A 16510-nucleotide genomic window follows, 5' to 3' on the forward strand; every position below is an offset into this window, starting at 1 on the left:
ACATTTGTGTTTCCATGCATATGTATACAGAAGAGAAAATCCAGAAGATGTTGTCAATAATTTCCACCGAGACATTTATCTGTGCTCATGGACCATAGAATGGGTTCAGGACACTTGATAAAATGCCATTGCGAATATTTTTTGCATTGGGAAGTACAGTGGCACAGTTGGTAGAGCTGCTACCTCATAGCGCCAGAGATCCAGGTTCTATCCTGACCTCGGGTATTGTCTGTGTGGAGTTTGTACATTTTCCCAGTGACCACGTGGGTTTCCTCTGGGTACTTCAGTTTCCTCCCACATTCCAAAGACATATGGATTTTGTAGATTGATTGGTCTCTATAAATTTCCCGTAGTGGGTTAAATTGTCCAGCAAATTTAAAAAAAATAAACTGGCAACAGCAGTCCGATCGAATTTTCTTCATCAGCTAGCAGCCAGAGGAAATCCGCCTCTGACAGGCGAGACTAATCTACATTTTAATCCCGCCCGCCGCCCCCCCTCTCAAAGGCGCCAGAGTTGCACGCACGGCCAGTGGCAGAACTGCAGCACTGCTGAAGGTAGGGTTTGTAACATCGCTACTTTGTACCTCAGAGTTGTGTCTAATTGTGAGAACATTGCACTATTAGTTAACATGAAAAAACACATTTATAAATTGTACCCAGAATTACACCATTTTGTTTTTAATTTAATGTTTTCTAAGGATTTACTTAATATATAGTTACATCTTACATGTAGCCATGGGCTACTGGTTGTGTAATTAAATGTTATGAATGTTAATTAGGAACTGAAGATTGCTGCAGGCTTATTAGTAATCAGTAATTACTGTATGTGGAACTTTACTAGAACTTTACTAGATTGCCGAATGTGTGCCCCAATGCTTCTAGATGAGAGGGGAAAGATTTAATTGGAACTTGAGGAGCAAACTTTCTATACAGACGGTAGAAGGTATATAGAGCGAGCTGCCGGAGGAAGTATTTGAGGCAGGTACAATAAAACTATTTAAAACACATTTGAACAGGTAACTGGATAGGAAAGGGTATGGAACAAACAAAGGCAAATGGGACCATCTTAGATGGGACATCTTGGTCGGCATGGACAAGTTGGGCTGTATGATACATTAGCAACAATCCAAGTAAGATTAGTCTCCATTTAAGTAATACCAGCATAGCCCTGACCTTCTAGTCTAACGAAAACATGGATTACTGTCCAAGGTTGCTTGCAGACTGAAGAACCTTCCAAGTGACTTCAAACTGAAAGTGATGTGAAAGTGTTGCATGTTCCTTGATATCACCAAGTCTATCTGGCCAAGTGTGAGTCATATTGAGGACCTGCATCTAATTTAAAGGGCCTGTCCCATTAGGCGACTTTTCAGCAGACTGTAGGCGACTGTAAAGTTTGCGGCATTCGTCTGAGAAACCGGAAACTGGAACGGCGACTGTCAGAGTGGATCACACACACACACACAAACACAACGCAAAGGCAGGGGCCAGGGAAAGCGTGGGAGCGCTGTCTGAAATCCACACGGTGCAAAGCCAAGGTGACACAGACACACACCGCAATGAACAGGAAGGTTAAGATGGCTAGCACAGTTTACAGTAAGTCCTTTAAAAGAGGTGGGGGGGGGGGGTGGAGAAGGGGAATGGAGAAGGGGGGAAAAGGAGTGGAGACACTTTTAAGAAGCCAGACAACTTTTAATAAGCCAGAGATACACAACTGTGAAGTTCGGCAGGCATTTAACATTACCAGTCGGTTTTCTTTGGTTCTGAAAACTCGTGCTTAAGTTTTTTTTTCCCCAATGAGCCAATGAAAATGCCCGGTCAGCAAAGGCGATTAACTAAAACTACATACGACTACCTCGACTGCCATAACTACATGGCGACCCCACTACAACTGCACCTACGACTACAGCATTATCGATTTTCTCCATGGCGACCAATTATTGGTCGCAGGAAAATTTTCAACATGTTGAAAAATTTGCAGCGACCATATTGAGGCCGTGACTAGTTCCCAGAATGCGGGAACTCCTCTCGCGACCATGAAGGAGACTCACCAGAGACCACCAGCGAACATGTGGCAACCATGTGGCGATCATGAGGTGAGTGCAGAGTCTCCTGCACTCACCTAAAATGTCGCCTAAGTGGAACAGGCCCTTAAGGATGAGTGCAACCAACACATGATGGTTATGGGTAAATTTCAATCATGCAGTGTGCATAAACATTTCACCAGGCCGTTGAATTTATTAACCATGGTTTACAGATAGTTAATTAATATGTAGCCGCAAGGAACAGTGGAGATAGGGTGGAAAATCTGTATTTCAGTGTGTATACAAAATAGCAGAAACAGTGAATGGGATTTGACACACATACACAGCATACATTAACTGTCAGCTGCCTTTGAATCAAGGCCAAACAGATGTGATTAGCAGGATATCTGCAAGGTTTCCAAGTCACCAACACATCCCAAGAGATAAAACTACCACAATTCAACTCTTATTACTCAAAAGAATACATAAGAGTTGGCAGATGTCAGCAACATCTAAATGTCACAAGGTAGCATTAACTAGTATTGGACAGAAGGTTACTCGATGAGGGAGGTGGTGTTATTCTCCTCCATCTCTTCCTTTCCTTCATGTGAAAGGAGGTGCAACCTAATTTAACAATGCAGCCTTCACATTACACACCATCACAACAAGATTTTCATTCAAAATAAATGTCGGTATTTTACAGAATACAATTTGGCACAGTCATTTAGCCCATGGGAAATACAAATTCTAAAATTATCTCATAAAAATGTGTTCTTTTTTGATACTACTATCTGGAATTTTCACAGGACACTTGAACCCTGTCCTCAGGCGATGTATATCTGTAGACAGCGGTGCCCAAAACCACATCTAAAATTAAAATCCATGTCCGCATAAACATGCACATGGCACACGCTGCTTTGATAATCAAATCTGGCTCTTTGTGATGCTTGGCTCTCTTTCTTGCCATGGAGTGCAAGCCCTCAGTGGCTGCCACTGCCTACCCGTTATAAGAAAGTTAATTAGATGCATGGTGCTGACATTAGAAAGAACAAACATGGGTTAATCTGCCATTGCCATGCTGGCACTTGCACTTGCGGGCCATTGAACATAGGTTTTAAAGGCTGGACTACACTAAAAACAGTTTTAAAGGCTGGATTTCTTTAGCAGAGGAATTATGTTATTCCTGAACCACAATTTTGAGAACTTGCCCCACTGAAGCATAACCATTCCATACATATTTTCCTTGACCCATCTGCTGCAGTAAAGCTCATATGCGGTGGTGCAAAATAATTTAGAAGTATCTTTGTTAGTGTTTTGTCGTGTAAAACTAATTTTAACAAGACACATTTAGCTTTGACACAGCTAAATTTATCTGGGCCTTTTTAGCTGAAGCTAATAGCTCCCCAAACTAATGACACGTTTCAGTTTAATCTTGTCTAGCGGAAACTCATTATTCTTTAGACACAGCCAAATGTTTTTGGTTATCTAAACACCATTGACCCAGCATCTATAGCCGTCCAAACGCTTCAATGAAAACTGTCTTTCATTGTAAGTAATATAATTTCTCACCTAATGAGTCATGCAAAAATGTAAATAGTGTTTTTCAACATACATATAAGTAGAACACTAGGCTATCAGTAGTGTTGAAGAGTTTAAAGTTCTGGATTATATTTTTTATTCATTTCAACTTCCTAATCATTAATGGGTTCTCGGCTCTTTTAACGGTTCCAGCGCAAAAACAAAATGGGAACTTGCTGCAGTAAAGGTCAAGGATGATTGTAGACACAAAGATCTGCAGAAGGTAGACAAAAATGCTGGAGAAACTCTGCGGGTGAGGCAGCATCTATGGAGCGAAGGAAATAGGCAATGTTTTGGGTCAAAACCCTTCTGCAGATGCTGGTTTACAAAAAAAGATACCAAGTGCTGGAGAAACCCAATGGGTCAGGTAGCATCTATAGAGAACAAAGATAGGCGATGTTTCACATTGTGACCCTTCTTCAGACTCTTTGGACCCATCTTTAGGCTGGTTGACTGAATTTTGTATTTAGATAAATACAATTGCAAACTGATGTTATGAATATCGGATATTGTTACTCAAAATAAGAACAACATATCCATTATCTTCCACACCAACCTTTGGTCACAATTGATGTTCCAGTCAAGTTTTTTTTATGCTTTATGTTAAGTGCATCAGATTTATTTATCCCCACAATTAGGAAAACCACAGGGATTATTCTTTGTCACATACATTATATTTTATATTTATAAAATAACTTTGCGCATTGAACTCCACCTTCAAAATTCATTGCCCTGACTTCAATGAACTAGGATTTCATGCATGTAAGGAGAATCTTACACTCATGTGTTACTTTACACATTTTTAAAATGTCCCCAAGGTTGAAATTCTACCCCGTGCTATCTCAACAGCAAGCAGTGTAAGTGATTGTCACTTCTCCTTTGAGTCTATCCTACAAGCTTCCAGCTGGCCAGCAAAGCTAAATATAAATCTTGTCTAAGTCAGGAGACTTGCCAGGTCTTTGATATGAGCTCCACCATCCTTTGCCAACTTCAAATACTGTACATGAGCTGCTGAGAGGTCAGATCAAATGTCTGATGGTATCGTCAGTCCATAGTGAATAGCAATGGAATGATGGGGATGACTGTTTACATTTTGTGCTACGGCAAATAGATTTAGTGCAGAGCTTAGACCATATTATGTATCATCAGCCTTTTTATGTGTGGAACATGAAAACAGATACATGGTATCTTCCACTGATGAGCAAACTGTCAGAGCTTCTTGTCTACAGCATTCCATTGGAAGGCAGGTTCACAGCTGATAACCGAGACCCAGTATAATACAGATCGCCTCCAAATGTGAGAGGTCAACTTTACCCTTAAAAGAGTTTTTGTCTGTGAAAGAGACTTCCAGGCATTCCATGGAACGTATAGTGATTCTTGGGCACTAGGAATGAAAATAACATTACATCATTTTTAATTTTATGTAATCCACAAAAAAAACGGAACCCCTGTTAAAAGTAACTCAATTCAATTAATTCACCTGGAATGGAACAAATAAGTAACGTCTATATACCAAGCTGTGGACAAGCTCATCTGCCCATGGATTTAACTGGCAAGAACCCTATAAAGTTCCCAGTTGGATAGATCGGAAATCTGAAGAAATCACCACTTTCTTGTTGAACTCCATCAGAAGGCCAGTAAGCTCCAAAAAGACTGATTTTAGACTTTAGAGATACAGAAAGGAAACAGGTCCTTCAGCTCATCAAGTCTGCACCGACAAGTGATCACCCATGCACTAACACTAACACTATCCTACACACTAGGGACAATTTACAATGTACAGAAGCCAATTAACCTACAAAGCCGTTCCAGAAGGAACTGCAGACCTTCTTAAGTCTGAAGAAGGGTTTCGGCCCGAAACGTCGCCTATTTTCTTCGCTCCATAGATGCTGCTGCATCCGCTGAGTTTCTCCAGCAATTTTGTGTACCTTCAACCTACAAAGCCGTATGGCTTTGGAGTGTGGGAGGAAACCGGAGCACCCAGAGGAAACCCATGCAACATAGGGAGAACGTTCAAACTCCGTAAAGACAGCACCTGCAGTCAGGATCAAACACAGATGTTCTGGCTCTCCCGCTTAATCCCCCCATTCCACTTCCTCTGCCTTTGTTTGTTGCACCTAACCATCAAGGCTGAGCAAGTGAGAAAAGAGATGAGCAGACTCCGCCCTGGCAAGGTGATGGGTCTCAATGGTGTCAGCCCTAGTCCTGGATCACCAACTCTCTCCCTTCCTGCCCTTTCTCCCTTCCTGTTCACTATCTACACCTCGGACTTCAGATACAACGCAGACTCCTACACCTGCAGTTGTTTTCAGATGACTCTGTGAATATGTGCTGCATCAGTGATGGGAGGGAAGCTGAATACAGAGATGTAGTTGACGACTTTGTTGAGTGGTGTGGGCTGTATTACCTGCAGCTCAACACCAACAAGACTGAGGAGATAGTGGTGGACTTTAGGAGGAGAGTTGGTGATCCAGGACACCCCTGTCTCCATGAATGGTGTGGATGTGCAGTTTACCAAGGAATACAAATACCTTGGCATTTACCTGGACAGTAAACTGTACTGGTCCAGGAATGCTGAGGCCCTGTACATGAAGGCACAGAGCCGGTTGTACTTTTTGAGAAGGCTCTGCTCCTTCAACATCTGCAGTGAGATGCTGCAGTTGTTCTACCAATCGGTGGTGGCCAGTGCCATCTTATTCGCTGTCGTGTGGTGGGGCAGTAGGGCGAAGGTTGCAGTTGCAAACACGATTAACAAGCTCATCAGGAAGGCTAGCACTGTCCTGGGACGGAGTTGGATTCATGGGAGGTAGTCTCGGAGAGGAGGATGTTCCTCAAACTGCGGGGCATCTTGTATAATATAGCTCACCTCCTCCATGAAGCACTGGTCAACATGAGGAGTATCTTCAGCAACAAACTGGTTCCACCAAAATGCAGCACAGAACGCCACAGGAGATTGTTTTTCCCTGTGGCTATCAACTCCTCTCCCTTCTGACTCCCCTCCCCACCTAAGTGCAGTGGGAATTTAGAGACTAGAATGCTGCAATTTTCATGGAACATGGAGTTGAGGATGAAGTTTTCCAACTGCGCATTGCACCTGCCAGGCTGAGAATCAAACACTCTGCTGATGAACCAAGGGTTTCATTAAGCCTTAAGCAATTCCTCTCAAACATTGTCAGTTTCATAAATCACTCCAGGGAACAGCATCACCTCAAAACACCAAATGCAACAAAAAAAAATCAACTGTCTCCATTTGAATAAAAATCCGTAAATTTTGCTATAATAATTAGTATCAAATTTTCCCTCATTACTGAGCATCAAATGCTTTGTACACAGCACAGATGACATGCTGAGAGAGTTATTCACTTTCCACCCTGCTTCCAATTTTTTGGCACCTACCTTCAAAGATGTGAAGCTGGTTTACACTGTGTTGTCTTGCAATATGTTGCCAGTAGGCACTACGAGGAAGAGGCATTATTGAGCCCAGTGAAGCCGTCCTTTCATTCCCTTTGATCTGATGCTGGAAGAGAAATACATTGAAAGACTTAAATTTTTCCAAAGGTAATGTACAAAAAAAAAGTTTTAAATTTAATTGGTGGCTTGTCAGCTTGCCTTCTGGCTTTAAAATAAATTAACCTGCTGTCAAATGAATAACAAACAAACGGGTCTTGAAGATAAAAAAACAAAAACTGCAATAAAACAGAAGACAGGGAAGTAGGAAAAGTAGGAAACTGATAAGAAAATGGTGGAAAACCTCAGCAGGTCAGGCAGTATCTGTACAGAGAGAAAAGTTAAATCATTTGATAATCATTCACCAGACCTAGGATAAGTTAGAAATCAAACATGTTGTAAATTGCTGAGAAGAGGCAGGAGCACAGAGAAAAGAAGGGAATATTTGTGAGAAGATGAAGACTAAAAAAGACTGGATAACACTGATGTTAGTGGTGTCAGCTTAAGTTTGTAATGTCAGCCAGCTCTAACATTAACGTTATTACTCTTTCCACAGATGCTGCTTGACCTGCTCATTTATCTATCTATCTATCTATCTATCTATCTATCTATCTATCTATCTATCTATATATCTATCTATCTATCTATCTATCTATCTATCTATCTATCTATCTATCTATCTATCTATCTATCTATCTATCTATCTATCTATCTATCTGTCTGTCTGTCTGTCTGTCTGTCTGTCTGTCTGTTTATTTATTTATTTATTTATTTATTTAGAAGATTATTTTAAAGTTAGAGATAGAGCGCGGAAACAGGCCCTTCGGCCCACAGGGTCCGCGCCCGTAGTCGGATTCGAACAGCACCCGTAGTCGGATTCGAACATGGGTCCCCGGCGCTGCAATCACTGTAAGGCAGCAACTCTACTGCTACACCACCGTTTTCTGGCAACTTCTGATTTTATTTTGTTTCATAAAGATGATTTAAAGTTATCTAGCTAATGTAGTTTAACGTTACTCAAATATAGACAAATTTATTCACCCGGTGACTACATTTTAAAGATGTAACATTAATTTGCGCAATCTCAATCCAATATCCCATACAGGTATTCCTTATAGGTAAAAAAAAGTCAACAACACTCTCTATTTCTTTTCGAACGACCTTTCTTATAATCATTTGGAAATGCGGAAGGGTCCATCAAACATTGTGAAGAGTGTAATAGGGGCATATTTCTCTTGTGAAAGGAAATTTAAAATTAATTTTGAAATTCTGCATTATTCTGGTGCCTGCCAACTCTCAGTGGCTGAAAAATACTGCTACTGAAACACTGTGGAAATTGCTCTGCCATTGAATATATTTCATTACCTTGTAATGACAAGAGTCCTAACTTAAACCTGGCTCATATTATTGAACAGAATATGCTGTGGAATCTTAAACAGCATTTTAATTAATATTTAAATCAGTCATTCAGATGGTTGGTGCCCATGGCTCTCAATTATCATGTAATGAGTTCAGGTCATAGATTTTACCATGTTAGTTAAATACTCCTCCGTTAGTTGGCTCCATTTTATTAGATTCCACTTGTTCCATTAAATGGAATTCTCCATGATAAACAAAATATTCTGTTTAATACATCAAAGACAATGGACAGGGTTAGATGTAGAAATCCTTTCAAAACAAAACTAGAACAAGTCCATTGATTTTGATTTTCATTAAGTTTGATTGCTGAAAGAACTGTTCTTCAGACGCAGGTAATTACAATTAATTAACAAACACATTAACTTTTCTGGAAAATTACTGAAATCTGTCTTGTTGCAGTAATGACAGCCTTAAAAAATTGAAAGCCTCATAGTTCAATATTAGAATAATCCAGGTGAGAGTGTCAGAAGTGTGTTAAAAATATAATAATGAAGAAAATGCAAATATCATAAATAATTCAGATAATATAACATTTTGTAGGTGGCACTGTGGTGTGGTGGTAGAGTTGCTGCCTTGCAGTGCCAGAGTCCCGAGTTCGATCCTGACTAAAGGTGCTGTCTGTAATGAGCTTGTACATTCTCCCGGTGACCTCATGGGTTTTCTCCGGGTACTGCGATTTCTTCACACACTCCAAAAATGTACAGGTTTGTAGGCTAATTGACTAAACTAAACTAACAACTAAAATTATATATAATAAGTCCCTCAAAGGTAGACAAAAATGCTGGGGAAACTCAGCAGGTGAGGCAGCATCTATGGAGTGCAGGAATAGGGGACGTTTTGGGTTAACACCCTTCTTCAGACTGATGTGGAGGTGTGGGGGGGGGGGGGGGGGGGGGGCAAGACAGAAAGGTTGGATTGGAAGGGGAGTTGAAGTGCAGGGCTACCGGGAGATCGGGTTGGTTAGTGCAAACCGAGCGGAGGTGTTGGGCAAAGCGATCGCCAAGCCTACGCTTGGTCTCACCGATGTAGAGCAGCTGATACCTAGAGCAGCGGATACAATAGATGAGGTTGGAGGAGTTGCAGGTGAACCTCTGCCTCACCTGGAAAGACTGCTTGGGTCCTTGGATGGAGTCAAGTGTGGAGGTAAAGCGACAAGTGTAGCATTTCCTGCAGTTGCAAGGGAAAGTACCAGGGGAGGGGGTGGTTTGGGTGGGAAGGGACAAATTGACCAGGGATTTACGGAAGGAGCAGTCGCTACGGAAAGCCAAAAGGGGAGGAGATGGGAAGATGTGGCCAGTAATGGGATCTCGTTGGAGGTGGCAAAAACGTTGATAAAAAACAGATAATCCTCCGACATTTTCGCCACCTCCAACAGGATCCCACCACTGGCCACATCATCCCATCTCCCAGTGGCCCAACACTTCAACTCACCCTCCCATTCCAAATCCGCCCTTTCTGTCCTGGGCCTCCTCCAGAGTGAGTCCCACTGCAAATTGGAGGAGCAGCACCTCATATTTTGCTCGGGCAGTTTACACCCCAGCGGTATGAACATTGACTTCTCTAATTTTAGGTGGTCCCTGCTTTCTCCCTCTTTCCCCTCCCATTCCCAGCTCTCCCACAGCCTACTGTCTCCGCCTCTTCGTTTCTTCTTCCCGCCGCCCCACCTCCACCTCCACCTCCACACCAGTCTGAAGAAGGGTCTCACCCAAAACGTCACCTATTCCTTCGCTCCATATATGCTGCCTCACCCGCTGAGTATCTATAACATTTTTGTTTACCTTCGATTTTTCCAGCATCTGCAGTTCTTTCTCAAACTGTAATAAGGCCCTTCACTGGCATATTAAACACAAAAGGTGGATTAAAAGAGAAAGGAACTATTCAAGAAAAAGGGGAAATCTGTTTGTGTTTAATGGTGCTCTGGTGTAGTTATTTTGTTCTGTAAGGAATGGTGCTTGCCAAGGAAGATTTGTCTGAAAGACATTACTGGCAGAAATCAATATCAATCCTTTCACAGCTTGGATAGAGGGAGCGAGAACAGTGATGCAGATAGTGATTCTGTCATCCAAAGTCCTCATGAATGGAATGTGTAAGCGGAGGTAAATAGATTTCATGCATCGTTGGAGATGGTTGACAAAAGAGAAGAGGCATTCAGTTAAAGACTAGTGCCTATTGGAATTTCATCAAATGAAGGTACAAGTAAAATGCAGAAGGCAGAAATCTAGTGCATCAGTTAACAGTAAGTCTGAAAAGGGAATTGATTCTGAAGTAACAAGTGAAATTCAGACGACTGGATAAATGAGCAAATAATTGACTGGTTAAATATAAGACATGTTGAAGCTGCTGTCTGTATGCCTTATCAGAAAGCATGATACAAAACTATCATGGAATCCGTTTTTTTGTTAACTGAGTTGTAAATAGCAAGATGGGGTTACTGGGTATTATTCAGATTGGAGGAGACTTACAAGGCAACCCATTTTCAATGCTGGGTCCGTTTCTACTCCTGTGACTGTTTCTATGATATATGGATATCATTTAATCTAGATGTAGGTGCATGAAAATTGTAACTATATGAGAATGTATTCAATGTGTTGTTGCATATAACGGGCATTTTCTGCACATTTAATTGACTATGCAACAATTTCTGCGTTTGTTAACAGAATTGGAAAACTGACTAGTTTCATCTGGGCTACTTCACTTGGAGATTTCTTTGTCCTGCATCAGACAGTAGCCTTTATCATGTTTACTAATGGAAGTTTACCTAAAGAAAACACCTACAACCTGCAATTTTCACACAGTGAGACTAAGAGAGAACCCTGCCGCAAGACAGCAAAAAAAAAGGGATTTAAAGGGATCACTCGTGGAAGAAATAGGTTTTCCCCACAGCCCATGTTCAGCATGGAAGAGGTACAGCATCAGATGAATGGAGGTTGGATAAGGCTGTGCCTCTATTTAAGAAGGGCTGCAAAGTATCAACCAGTGAGTCTGACATCTGTGCTAGGTGTTACTGGAGAGGATTCTGAGGAATAAGATGTAAATTCACTTGGATGGACAGAGACTGATTAAGGATAGTCAGCATGGTTTGTATGTGGGAGATTGTGTCATAAAAAGAAATAGAGGGCACCTGATCCCTCACGCTTGCCCCACCTTTTATTATAATCAAGGCACATTTGCCCCATTGCTCAAGAAGGGTCTTGGCCCAAAACGTCACCTATTCCTTTTCTCCAGAGATGCCGCATGATCCGCTGAGATACTCCAGCTTTTTGTGTCTATCTTCTCTTCGATACAAGTTCCCAGTAGCCATCAATTCCCTGAACTTTCAAAAAAGTATTAACCTCCTCTTTAAGTACCATCAGTGATTATTCCTTCAGGGTAGAAACTTGCAGAATGCACACATACTACACACAATACCTGTTTAGCACACCAAAGATGAACTCCAATTTCTAGACAAGCAAGTTGTTTAGTTTAGAGATACAGCGTGGAAACAGGCCCTTCGGCCCACCGGGTCCGCGCCGACCAGCGATCTCCTCACAATAACACTATGCTACACCCACTAGGAACAGTTGTTACATTTATCAAGCCAAATAACCTACAAACCTGGACGTCTTTGGAGTGTGGGAAGAAACCGAAGATCTTGGAGAAAACCCACGCAGGTCACCCGGGGAGAATGTACAAACTCAGTACAGACAGCACCCGTAGTCGGGATTGAACCCAGGTCTCCGGCGCTGCATTCACTCTAAGGCAGCAACTCTACCGCTGCGCCATCGTGACCGTGACAAGTATAATTCTACATTATAGAATTTGTGGATGGCGCAATAGCAAGGGTTTGAGCAAAGTAATTCACCAGTGAAGATCTCAGAAGAGCATGCAGAGGTTGGTAGATGGTGACAATTTATTTATTATTATTTATTATTAATTACGGCGGCAGGCGCGGGCACACCGCGACGCCCTGTGTCTCCCTTTCAAGGGAGATGCTAAAAATGCATTTCGTTGTCTCTGTACTGTACACTGACAATGACAATTAATTGAATCATTTCATTTCATTTTTTTTTACACTTTCATTTGTAGAAAAGTAAGGTAATGCATTAAATAAAAAATATGTACGAATGAGAAAAGGAATCTTAAGAGTGGATAGGTGGAGAGTGTAAGGCCAGACCGATAAAATTACAAAAGATGCAATGAGCATGAAACATTGTTTTAGCCCCAGAATGTTGAGAGCTGCATTAGAGGAAGGGGAGGGATAGCAAATTTCCCTTCCAGAAAGATTAATGAATCAGATGGGACTGTATAGCCATTTGGCATTTTCATGGTATAGTTACTGAGACTTGTTTTTGGTTTTAATTGCAGTTTTATTTATTTATTCTGATTAAAGTACACATGTTCCCATGGTGAGTTTCAAACTGAATCCTTTTACACAATAATCCAGAACTCTGGCTGCTTGTCCAGTAAATTCACCCCTAGGCCTCCATTCAGCAATTCACACCATGATTTCCTTTTGAGATGTGGACTTTCTGATATAAATCCTAAACTCACACAGAATTTTGCACATCAACAAATGGTCCAGGCTGAAGCCATTTAAATTTTAAAGAGAATTTTACCGATGCAAATTTATGGACATAGAGTGGGATTGTTTAAACAAAGAACTAGCTTCTGCACTTTGAAATGCTATTGCTGTCATCTTTGTTCAGTTCACAGCAACAACAGACTTGAATTATCTAAGAGCAGTCTGTGTGTTAGAAATTTCTGCTTAATACATACTTAAAGATCTAATATGGAGGAATAGAGCAAAACTGAGAAGGACTTATAATGTAACAAGTTGTGACACAACATTTTGCGAATTCTTCGTGAAAGGAAACCGTCTCCCTTTGCTGACTTCACTGCAAATGTACTTTGTCTTTATTGTGTATAAACAAAATAGTTTGAAGCCATGATTATTTTCAGTGTCCACCTTAACAGATTTATTTCTTTAAAAATTCTTTCTAGTCTTCACTTTTTATAATGTTTGATAAATGGCATTTATTTTTGGGTAATACTTTGAATTTTTCTAATGTGACAATACCTAGATACCAGGAAGTTTGCAGAGCTACGGGGGTTAACTTTATAATGAAAACAGAATTACCTATTTCCATAATTAATGGACCATTTGCAAAATTGCAGCTAAATTCAAGATGATTGAAAATGCTAATTTGTCAACAACATTGTTGACAAATTAGCATGTTAAGTTATGGGGAGAAGGCAGGAGAATGGGTTTAGGAGGTAGAGATAGATCAGCCATGGTTGAATGGCAGTGTAGACTTGATGGGCCAAATGGCATAATTTGTTTTTGGCATAATTTTTTTAACCAATTTTTTACAAACCAAATGCTGGAACACATTTTAATGTGGCCACAGAGTGCGTAACCTGAGCATAAATTACCTTAGTGAAAAGCATAATTTACAAAAAACACTTCAGGTTAACCTCTGTGGCAGTGAAGAGTGGGGGGATTTTTATTGAAGGAGTGCAACCCTAAAATATAAAATGGAGGAACCAAACCTGATTCCATGACATTTGAGATTTAATGTAGTTTAAGTTACAAATGTCCTGATGGAATTGTTCTCCTCTAAAGAGTTTTTCAGGTTACTCTTGAATAGTACATGAAGACATGACTGCACATATCACAAAGCAATTCTGACATTACGTTATTGAAATCTTTAATCCAGAATCTCTGTTTCAGTTATCTGTGCATCAGTTTCACCTAGGCAACTCGCATGAAAATGATCTAGTATCTGTAAAAAAAATTTAAATGAAATTATATTGGTAGTTAAATTAGTTCCTATGACGTCTAATCCTACAGTAAAGAAAGGAAGCCATTCAAAAGAATGAGCATGCCAAACGTCCAATGATGATCCTTTTTTAGGTCATTTGTGGAAGGTCTTCAAATCGAGCTTTTTCTTTTGCTCAGACACCGCAGGCATATTTTAAGTCTTTACATTGTGAAGGTAGGTATAATTGACCAAATGTTTAAACAATTGGTCAAATGTTTAAACAGTTTTGTTTTTGCAGCGAGTGCCCAGACACTTCTCATTCAAACAGTTCAGACCTAGCTGAAAGGTCATCACCTTGGGAACACCATCACTTCCATGCTCTGCTCTAAATCAAACATCATCCTGACTTGGAAAAAACAACACTCTCCTCCATCAGCTTTTAGTAAATATCTTGCAACTTAACCTATTTAGTGCTGTGGAAGTAACTTCACTCAGTACTATAACTATCACCATCTTTTCAAGAGCCATTAGGGATAAATATAAAATGATGGTCATACCTGAAACACATGGACAATTAAAAAAAAAGATAATAATTTACTATTTGTCATTGAAACTTAAGTTTTTTTCCTCTGGTGTTTAACATCTTAAGCTTTTTATGGTGTTCTAGAACATAATGTATATTTTATGTGGCCATCAAATATAATAATGAATACAATGTTATTAATAAGGAAGAATCTAAAAATATCCATCTGAGGCAAAATCACTCCAATGTTGACAATTATAGATTTACTTTCTCTTCCACAGATAGATTCACTGCATGGATACATGCATTTCAAATCAGCTTAATTGTACAAATATTGCATGATAGCACTCATTCCATGATGTTAGAGAATTCTATGGAAAGCATGTAAAAATAAAATCTAATTTTCAGGTGAAAATCTAAACATTTTAAATAACATTTTCATTACCTTGATGTGCAATTTGCTATTGAAGGGGTTAAATAGTATTTTTCCCCAAAACTCCTATAGAATTAGATAAAGTCCTAGTTAATAGAGATGAATGTATTTGGATAAATCAATGCCCAAATCTGGATTAGGGTCCTGGATCCTATTTTGCAGATATTGAGCTTCACTTTCTTTAATGCAGCTTCCAGTTTTAGAGTTGTGAAATCTGATATTGTTCTTCACTCAAGCAGCAAGAAAGTGACAGTCAAAGCCTTAAGACATTCGAGCAGCACAACCTAATTAAATTCATTTCTATCTGAATGAAGAGCAAAGCTTTCTCCATGCTGTGCAAAGAGATTATGGGCAATAATATAGGGAAGTACAGTTTTGATATGCAGAGTTCCTGAGAGCATACTTTCCAGTGGCAGGGAGTACAGAACAGAGTACATTACAAATTAGCGATGATTCTTTAAAATCTTGCAAGTAGCTAATAAATTGTACTTTGTAAATCCAGCAGTGTTGTCTGTAATGCCAATGCAGACTGGATTAGTAAAATTTGAGAACATTCTCAAAATTATCTACAATGTTTAGTTTAGTTTAGTTTAGTTTAGTTTAGTTTAGTTTAGTTTAGTTTAGTTTAGTTTAGTTTAGTTTAGTTTAGAGATACAGCACGGAAACAGGCCCTTTGGCCCAGCAAGTCAGCGCTGACCAACGATCTCTGCACATTAACACTATTCTTCACACACTTTACATTTGTACCAAGCCAATTTGCTTACAGACCTGTATGTCTTTGGAGTGTGGAAGGAAACCTGAGCTCCCGGGGAAAACCCACAAAGAGGTTCAATCAAAGAAGAAAGTGGCAGATCATGTGAGTCATATTATGAGTATATTATTCCTGAGGACAATAACACAAAAAACATGTGTAGTGACTTTTCCTGGCATTTCTGGCAATGCTGTCATTTAATATCTGTCCGTAATTATCCTTGACTAGATAGTGGTGAGCTGCCTTGAACGGATGCAGTGCTGGAAATTGGTTCCTCACACAACACTAAGAGGGAGGGTGTTCCAGGATTTTGACTCAGAAATGAAGAAGATATGGTAATATTTTTCCAGGTCAGGATGGTGTTAAAGCTTGGACAAGAGATTTTACAAGGGGTACTGTTGCTCTTGTCCTTGTAGATGCTGGAGATTGTTTTCAAGGAGTCTGTCCAAGGCAGTGGCCTAGGCAGTACATATTGCAACAATGGTTTAGTTTAGTTTAGAGATATTGTGTGGAAACAGGCCCTTTGGCACACCAACCAGCAATCCCCACACACTTACACTCTCCTACACACTGGGAACAATTTACCAATCCAATTAA

General features: G+C 40.2%; 1 protein-coding gene across 1 annotated transcript in view; it reads right to left on the reverse strand.

Annotated features, from left to right (window-relative positions):
- The window catches only part of LOC129707562 (docking protein 5-like), a 182233-nt gene that overhangs the window by 13682 nt on the left and 152041 nt on the right, over positions 1-16510 (reverse strand). The window contains 1 exon segment of the mRNA XM_055652710.1: positions 6996-7116. Within this exon segment, the coding sequence (XP_055508685.1) occupies positions 6996-7116 (121 nt within the window).

The sequence above is a fragment of the Leucoraja erinacea genome, chromosome 21, assembly GCF_028641065.1.
Source record: "Leucoraja erinacea ecotype New England chromosome 21, Leri_hhj_1, whole genome shotgun sequence".
Taxonomy (NCBI): domain Eukaryota; kingdom Metazoa; phylum Chordata; class Chondrichthyes; order Rajiformes; family Rajidae; genus Leucoraja; species Leucoraja erinaceus.